General features: G+C 49.8%; 1 protein-coding gene across 1 annotated transcript; it reads right to left on the bottom strand.

Moving 5' to 3' along the window:
• POMGNT1 (protein O-linked mannose N-acetylglucosaminyltransferase 1 (beta 1,2-)) lies at positions 1-9,361 on the bottom strand. The gene is made up of 21 exons (XM_081305367.1): positions 9,192-9,361; positions 8,480-8,594; positions 8,251-8,369; positions 7,155-7,220; positions 6,952-7,065; positions 5,494-5,611; positions 5,201-5,299; positions 4,924-5,051; positions 4,551-4,621; positions 4,269-4,344; positions 3,991-4,074; positions 3,858-3,899; positions 3,594-3,652; positions 3,239-3,311; positions 3,024-3,152; positions 2,824-2,949; positions 1,864-1,928; positions 1,623-1,667; positions 1,100-1,235; positions 762-871; positions 1-670 (listed from the first exon to the last, which is right to left on the bottom strand). The coding sequence occupies exons 1-21, from the start codon at positions 9,309-9,311 to the stop codon at positions 583-585; spliced, it is 1,983 nt and encodes a 660-aa protein (XP_081161493.1). The 5' UTR covers positions 9,312-9,361; the 3' UTR covers positions 1-582.

Here is a 9,361-nt window from a genome sequence, read left to right as displayed (position 1 = left end):
CAGGTTTTCTCCTTTTTTAATCAATGATCACCTTATCCAGCTTCAGAAACCTGGACAAAGAGGAAGCTGAGAGGAGGCCTGGTTCAGTGTCAGAGGGTCTCTGAGTGATTCTGTGTCAGCATATGGACCCTACCTGGGCCTGTTCATGGGTTGGGCACAGCAATTTCCTGAGTAAGAGCCAGTCCCACCCTCAGGGCAGTATTTCTGCCCCAAAAGGAATCAAAGCCCTACAGTTCTGGCCTATTTCCAAGGCTCCCAGGGCAGTCAATAAATAGGTTAGATTCTGAGCCAGGCCTGGGAGGAGGGGACGTACAAGAGGAAAGATCAGCTTCCCAGGGATCCCAAAGATTCCCAGGTACTGTCCTGCCCTTCTCTGACAAGGAAGGAAATAAATAGACCTTAAACTCAACAACAGGGGAGTTGGGATAGGGGAGCCCTCCCCTTCAAGTTAGTAATTAAGTCTCATGTTAAAAACAAACCAGCCCTAGCCCCTACCAGCATCTACAAAATCCTAAAGGATGGGGTGAAGGGCTAGCCTGCCTGGGGGTACACAGTACCCAGCCCTGCAGGGTCCTGGAGGTCTCATGTCTGTTCAGCGGCTCCCGGGGCTCCCTCCTCCTTTGGGGGTGGCTCCAGGAAAATTGGGGTGACTGATGGTGGCTTCTTCACTCTGGAATAATACAAGAATTATACATAGAGAAGAGCAATGTCCCTCAATCCCATTAAGCCCCAATTTCCCAAGATAAAACAGGGTCACTCACGAGTAAGGGGAGGCTGGGACCCCCACCACCAGGAAGTGGTTCTTCTTCCGAAATAATCTCCATAGACCCCGGTGGTTGCCACGTACATCCAGGTCCCAGATATGGAGGCACTAGCAGAGGGGGAAGGGAGAAACATGGTTCAAGGAGCTGACAGGCCACTGAGGACCCAGCAGCCACCTCAATCTGCAAGAGGTGGCATCTTCTGGACCGTGAATTTGGACAAGGGGATGGAAGAGAGGTTCTGAGAGAATGGAAAAGGTCCTGAGATTGAAGTCTCCAGAACAAAGGCTCCCTGCATCTTGGAGCATGGGTTGGGGGAAAGTGTAGTGTTAGGGCACCTTGGCAAGCTGGGTCCAGGTGGTGAAGTCATCCTCTTTCTCCATTCGGATAAAAGCCACATAAGTGTGACCCTCTGTGTCTGGCAGGAAGGAATCTTCACAAGGGTTCTTGCTGTGGTCCAGAACTTCAGCCTCACTGCAGTGGAGGGTGCAAAGGTAAGGCCAAGGCAGGGCATGCTTTGGGGTATGTCTCACTGGGTCCTGGGCTTAGTTTAATACTCTGCTGTTGCTATCTTGAAATTCTCTTTTTTTTTAGAGTGTTTTTGATATTTATTTATTTATTTTAGTTTTTGGCGGACACAACATCTTTGTTTGTATGTGGTGCTGAGGATCGAACCCGGGCCGCATGCATGCCAGGCGAGTGCGCTACTGCTTGAGCCACATGCCCAGCCCCTGAAATTCTTAATAACAATTAGGGATGCTGATTTTCATTTTGCATAGAGACCCACACATAATGGAGCCTAAAATCCCAGTATTTAACTCCTTACCCCCAGCCAAACGTGCCAATTGCCCTGGGTCATACCTGAGTAACCTGTGAATTTCCACTTCATAAGCATCTTTCTTCAAACTGGAGAGGAGGGAGAAATGTGTCAAGGGAGGAGGGGAGCAGGTCCCATGGGTATAGCAATGGGCAGGGCAAGGGGTCACATAAGCAAAGGAGGCAGCAGGACTGGGATAAATACACAGGTCCTAGGTCTGGAAGGGACCAAGGACAAGTCATCAGGTCTCCTAGATCTTCCCCTTGTCCTGCTGCCAGCCCCTACCTGTCCACATTCCGAAGCTGGACACCAGGAACCGTGTTGAACTTGTGCTTCTTGAAGTAGGCTTCCTGGAGTGGGTGTGAGGGTGAAAATCAGGGCCTACACCTGCTCACTGACCCACCACAGATCTACAAGACCCACAAATGAAGTCCTAGGTCTGGAAAGGGCCCTCTGAGTTCCTCCCGACTCTTTGCAGCATCCTTGGCAAGCTCTAACTACTTTAATTTGGGCTCCACCATTGTTGGAGAGCTCATGCTGACAGGGCAGCTCATGCTAGTAACTGAGTTAGTTCCTGTTCTCGTGGCTGTCCCTGGGCCTGCTGTGCTAGAACCAAAGAAGCCAGGAACAAGCCCTGCAAGAGTTGGTGACAAAGGGACAGACTGGGCTGAGAAGGAAGAAATTGCTGACTCTATTGAGAGTGACCTAAGGAAAGTGCCTACCCCACTCTGGGAGATGAGTGAGGCTTTCATATTAACTAGCTTCTGGAGGTCTTCCTGGCTTCTAGGAGGTTCCAAACTGATTCCATTCCTTTGAATTGGGCTATCTCAAGGGCCCTCTCACTGGGGGTGGCCTTCAGCATAGACAGGTTGGGTGTGGGGGTCTGGGGATGTCCCTGTGGAATGAATCCTACCTCTTGAAAGGATAGGAGAGGACAAAACTTACAGGTCTGGACCAGTGTTTGGAGGCAGAAATACCTTCCTCCCACCCCCAGACTAGTGATAAGAATAGTAATAATACCAGTTAACCCTTATCTAATGCTTATAGCTCAAAGCATTTTACATACATTAACTCATTTAAACCTCGTGACCCTATAAGTATTTTTAATCTCACTTTATATATAAACAGAAGCAAAAAAACAGGATAGTAATTTCCCTAAAGTGACATGCAAAGGTAGAATACTCCATAGTCCATGTCCTGGACCACCATGCCATACTGTGCCCTATACTCCTGCATCCCACTCACATGGAAGTAGCCATTCATGTTGAGGCCCACGATGCCAAAGTGGTAGGATCGGGAAACATCAGGGATGATGCACTCTCGGCCCCTGCGCTGTTCAGGCATCCGCATCCACATGTCCCAGTCCCAGAGCTGGGGATATGTGGAAGGTCAGAAGTTTTGGCTGGTAGGGAACTCCAGCCCACTCACCCTGCCTTCCCAGGTACCTTTTCTGGAGTGGGCCACTTGGGCTCGAGTTCCTCCTTGTACAAGGACTTTCTGAGCACCCAGCCCAACCCAGGCATGGTTTCCACACGGTACAGCAGTGCTGGGTCCTCAGCTGTGTGTTCATACCCCTGAGGACAGGGGATCATTGTGGGAGGGAGGTATTAGCTCTGGGTCTCTACAGATTTCCCTGCTAACCCCTAGTCACACAGCTTACCTGGTCATTCCAGGCAGAGATGCAGTATAGGCTGTCATCTTCCTCTAGCAGATGGATGGACTGGCTCAGGAAACTGAGAGAACCAGTATCAAGAGTTCAGAGAAGGGTAATAAAGTAATGCTGGAAGAGCTACAACTGGGACTCAGGAGCCAGGTGTCTTCCCCAAATCCCCACTGTCAACATTTATCCTTTATACTCCAGCCCCAACTCCTGTCTTTGCTTAGGTTTTTCTCCCACTTTTAGCTCATTCTCCAGAAAGCTCTTCAAGACAATTTATTGACTTCTCTGGATACGCCACCAAGTAAAAGGTTCCATGTGGCTTATAGATGCTACAATGGTGGGCCATCTCCCTTACCTGAAGAAATCCACAGCAATGTCCAGGTCCTCTTCCAGAACCACAGCAAACTTGGCCTCCTGCAGGGGCAGGGAAACATGATCCCAAGGAAGCATCTCCCATCCTGTAGTTCCTCCCCTACCCCATTTCTTAGGTACCACTACCCTTGTTTTCCAAATCAGGAAGATAAGGCTTGGTGAGGGGAAGCAATTGCTATATGATAGGACTAGACTTATGTTCATGTATCCTTTCCCCAGGCCCAAGAGTTGTATCCTTAGTACTCACCGGGAACAGGTTGAAAGTGGCAGTGAGACTGGCCTTGTAGTGCTGGGTGGAGAGTGGGAATAGGTCACATGAACTTTGAGGTGGAGGGCAGGACTAGTGCCTATCCCCCCTTCCATCCTTGCCTAAGCAGTACCTGAGACACGCGGGCATTCTTGATGCTGATGGGAGTATGCTGGATGCCCCTCAGACCAAACAGCGCCACCACATCCATTGGTTCCTGGGGGACATGGCCACTGGTTTCATGTGAGGCCACTTCCCCATGCCCATCTCTAGGGACCATAATAAGCCAAGCCCTTTGTATTTTACAGCCTTTGCCTGAACTGCTGCCCTTAGCAGTCCTCAGCAATCACTCTGCTCAGGGCCTACAGCCCTGTGCTGGCTCTGCTGAAGGCTCCCCCATCCCCTACTCACCTCATAGTAGCCATCGATGAAAACTGTTATCATCTGTGGAGACACCCCCTGGGCTGAGAGTAGAGAGCGCAGCATCCTGGGGAGTCCAGGGATGGGTTAGGGCTTCTCTGTCCTCTGAACTCAGGGGACCCTATTTATAAATGGACCCTAATTCCCCATGCTCACCCACATAGGTAAATGCCCACTTCAAGGGTTCTTTCTCCAGTGAGATGAGCTAAGCACCCTCCCACTTGCTAAGCATCTTCCTGTTCAGTGGTGGGTATAGCCCACTCCCAGGCTCACCTGTACAGGTAATTAGGTCGATTTCCTGCAATGACAGCCACAGGTACATTGAGGACTTTATTGTCTGGGAGCTGTGTTAAGAAACAACTTTTAGCTTTTGCTTTAGTGCTCCTTCAAACTGGGATCCCAACTTATGGAAGAGTTCTCAGTGAGGTGGGAGACTCAGAGCAACAAGGAAGAGACAGAGGGTCTTTCCTGTTCTGGCCTCCCCATACGTTGAGCCCAACTCCAACCCTGGGCCTTGCTCATATGGCTCATCTGTTTTTCCCCACCCTGTCTTTCAGAGCTCAGCCTGGTTCCCTCCCAAACTGGGGTAGAGAAAGTCCAAGCTGGTAGGAAGAATTCCAAATCTCATCGCCCAGTGCCCGCTCACCAGGTCAGGGCTGAACTCAATGGGTGTGGGGTCCTTGCAGCTGCACACACTTCCATATCCCTCAACTTTGCTGCAGAAGCGCCTGCGACGGCGGTTCATCTCTGTGTCAGCCCAGTGACACTCTGCCTCTGAGGAAGGGATGGGGTTGACAGGATGGACACATAAAGCCAGCGTAAAGAGCCCCAGGCACACAATCATGAGATAAAGTCCCATAAAGAGAATCCCAATGCCAACCCCCTGCCCAGACATTCCAGAGCCCAGCTCCCACTAACCCTACCTTCAGCTGAGCTCAGTGGCACATCTGTCTTCAGCAGGACTGGGTCTCCCCAGGAGGAGAGGGCAGGCGACTTAGAATGTTTCTCCCCAAGGACGGGACCTGGCAAGGGTCATGAATGAAGGGTAATGGGAGCCCAGACTCCAGTTTGGGGCTTTTTCCCATCTCCCTGTCCACTTTGATCCAACACACTGCCAACTGTTCCTATATGTCCCCATGCCATCCCACCCCATCTCCTGGGGCTTTTGTTTCTCCCTTGATACTACTACAAGGTGGATAGCTTTTGGTGCCAGCACCTCCTTTTCGTCCCACGAAGGCCCAGGTGTCTCTCCATCCAAGGGCAGGGCCAGCCTGGCTACCCAGGCTCCTCAGCAGAGCCTTGGCTGTGTCTTTGAGGTGGAAGGAGCCCTCATCCTGGGGGAGCAGAAAATGTGGAGGGCCTGACTGGTACAGTTCCAGGAGACTTGGCCTCACAGCACCAATTACATATCAAGTACTATTAAAACCTTTTTTTTTTTTTAAAAAAGCTAGAAACACTTTATTTATTTTTTTTTAAAGAGAGTGAGAGAGGAGAGAGAGAGAGAGAGAGAGAATTTTTAACATTTATTTTTTAGTTCTCGGCGGACACAACATCTTTGTTGGTATGTGGTGCTGAGGATCGAACCCGGGCCGCATGCATGCCAGGCGAGCGCGCTACCACTTGAGCCACATCCCCAGCCCATATTAAAACCTTTTACTTAAATTAGCTCATTAAAGTCATCACAACAACCCTCTATGGTCACTATCTTTCACAGATAAGAAAACTAAAGCTAAGTGAGGTAGTGGCGCATGCCTGTTAGCCCACCTACTTCGGAGGCTGAGGCAGAAGGATCACCTGAGCCCAGAAGTTCAAGTCTAGCTTAGGCAACATGGGAAGGCCCCTTTTTAAAAGGAAAAAAGAAAAAAGAGCACTGAAGGCTTAGAGAGAGTTGAGAATCATCTAAGGTCACCTAGGTAATAAATCCTCACCATAATCCTACACAATCTGTCCCCTGCCACCTCTCTGCCTTCTCTCCCACTTCTCTCCTCTTCCCTTGGTCTGCTCCAGCTCCGCCGGTTCCTTTGCTATTCTTCAAGCTTGCCAGGCACTTCCCCACACCGGGGCCTTTGTACTTGCCACTCTTGCTACCTAAATGTTCTTCTTCCAGACATTCACCGGGCTCACTCCTCACTTTCTCCAGTCCTCTGCTCACCTATCATTTCCCGACAGGGGCCCTCCCTTTTTAAAATGTAACCCCACCATTCTGTTTGTTTTCTCCTTCATCTAAGTAGTCATTTCCTAACATTTTAGATTTATTTGGCTGGTTTTTGTTGATCTCATCCCATTAGAATATAAACTCCATGGGGTAAGGACTCTGGCTTATTTCCCATGCCTAGCATACAGTAGGTGCTTAAAACCTGTGTGCTGAGGGCTGGGGTTGTGGCTCAGTGGTAGAGCACTTGCCTAGCATGTGTGAGGCACTGGGTTTGATTCTCAGCACCGCATACAAATAAATACAAATAAAGATCCATTGACATCTAAAAAAAAAATATATATATATAAAAACAAAACAAACTGTGCGCTGAACTAATAAAAGTGCCAAGGTAAGGACTAGAACATGAGTCACCTATCTTCAGAGGTTCTTCCCACGATGCTCTATCATGGGCAGAGAGACTTCAGGGCCATACATAGGGAACAGGGCATAGGGAACAGGGTCCCTGGCAAAATCACTGACCTTGACGGTGCAGATGAGCACTCGGCCGGGCGCCACCATGTTGAGGAACAGCACCATGGCCTCATCCTCATGAGGTGAGTATGTGTCAAACACGCGTTTTGCCATCACATGGCCCTGGCAAGGGACATACCTCTCATGAGTAAGTGTCACCAGCAAGGAGAACTCAGCTTCAGTCCTCTGGGTCCCCACCCTTAGAACCTCACCGTGGCCTGGTTGAGGACGATGACATGGATGCCCCGGCCCTGCTCCCGGGCCTCATCCTCCAGAACCTACACGGTGACAGAGACAAAGTCCAACTCATCACTCTGACATTCACTCTGTCTTATGGGTGCTTAAAACACCAGCTGCACAAAACCTCCCCTCCTGCTTATGCCACTGTTTATAGTATTAACTCAGCTTGAACGCGCCTCTTCCAGAAAGCCTCCTAGTACTCCCATCAGAAGCGATCACAGCTGGGTGCAGTGGCGCACACCTGTAATCCCAGCAACTTGGGAGATGGAGGGAGAAGGATTACATGTTCAAAACCTGTCTCAGTAACTTAGTAAGACCCTAAACAAATAAAAAGGGCTGTGGCTCAGTGGTTAAGCGCCCCCCTGGGTTTAATGCCCAGTAATAAACAAACAGACAAACAAAAATCAAGATCACATCTTTCTACAACCCCTCTCTCATCACTTCCATGGCTCTCTACTTAAATTCTGGAGATACTGTAATCCTCCATCAGACTGGGACCCTCAAGGTACGGCAGATCCCCAGTGCCTAGCCCAAGGCTAAGACCAAAGGAGGAAACAAGAAGTGGTTATAAAATAATAAATCAAGAAGACATAATGGCACATGCCTACAATCACAGGACTTGGGAGGCCAAGGAAGGAAGATTGAGAGTTTGACACCAGCCTTAGTACTTTAGTGAGGCCCTAACCAACTTAGTGAGACTTTGTCTCAAAACAAAAAATAGAAAGGACTGAGGATGTAGTTCAGTGGCAGAGTGCCCCTGGGTTCAATCCCTGGTACTCTCACCCCAAATCAATCAATCAATTAATTAATCAATCAGTGAATTAACTGCCTACTAATACTAATGATCACTTTTGAGATCTCGGTACATATAAGACACTTCACATTACTTTTTGTTTAATCCTGACAAGTAGAAATCATTGGTTTCAGCCTACAGATAAAGAACTAGGGGTTCCAAAGTCACAGCAAGAAATTGGTGGAACTGCAATTCCCACTCAGGCAGTGGACCCCACAGCCAGTGGACCTTGCCCTGGAATGGAGTGACTGTACACCAGACCCAGGCCCACTTACTGTGGTGCCATCCACTGCCACATATACTTTGCTGCGGCTTGAGTACACCTCCACATCCAGGACTCGCCGGGGTCCACTGCCTCTGCGCCGTGGGGGCTCCAGGCGGCCGAGGGTATCATCTATGGGGGTGCAACAAGTCATGAGCATAGTCTCCCCCTTGGGATCTGCCTGCCACTCTTGCCCTGAGATCCCAGGGGTCCCCCCTTCCCCACCCTCAGCCTGGCCCCACCGTAGTCTTGCTCTGGCTCCAGGTCTTCATTAGCTTCGCTGATTGCTCGCCGAGTGTCCAAGATCAACTTGATGTTGACAATGACAGTCACCAGCAGGAAAAGCACGGCCCCTGTCTGAGAGAGAGGTGGGATGAGTGAGGCACATCTCCTCCAGATCATATAGGGTCTTCCTGAAAGGAAGGCCTTGGCAGCAGTGAGGACACAGTTAGAACCTGGGATCCTTCTCTTCCTCTGCCTACTCGTCTCCTGGACCAGAGCCTGGTTTCATTGCCACCTCCTCCAGGAAACCTCACCTGACTCTTTCCCCTTGTCAGGGCCCTTCCTACCCAGTGTTCTTGTGTTCCTCCATTTGAGGTCTTGATTTCCTTGGTCCCCTCCACAATTAGTTCCTGGAGATGGAGTCAGGCCCAGAGAACCAAGTTGGAAATCAAGAGACCTTGATCCTAGCCCTAACTTCTTGACAGGTATATATATATGTCCCTGGACAAAGCCTTCCTGATCAGACTTCAGGTTTCTGTCAGAAGCCTAGAAGGTTGGATTTGGGTTCCAATTCCAGAACTCTAGGTCTAAACCACTGCTGGTAGGGGCATGACACATAGAGGTTTCCCCTCTATGAACTTGCTGCTCCTTTCTGGTTGGAGGTGGCTATGATGAAGTATAATAGTCCAGGCTAGGGTAAACCTGGGAGGAACATTTGGGACATCTCTTTACCTGACAAAATCTCCGCAGGGTCCGCTGATTTGTCAGTTTATACTTCCAGGTAAGATACCAGCTTCGCTTCTTCCTAGCCCCAAAGGGCTTGATGAGGGAGCTGGGCTTCCAGTCATCCATACCGGATTTGGGAGTCACCACTGTCCCGGCCAATCCATGACTTCAGGAAT

Source organism: Spermophilus citellus (genome assembly GCF_964194105.1).
Source record: "Spermophilus citellus genome assembly, chromosome: 9".
Lineage (NCBI taxonomy): Eukaryota > Metazoa > Chordata > Mammalia > Rodentia > Sciuridae > Spermophilus > Spermophilus citellus.
Note: the sequence above shows the minus strand (reverse complement) of the source record. Positions and strands in the feature narration are given on the sequence as shown.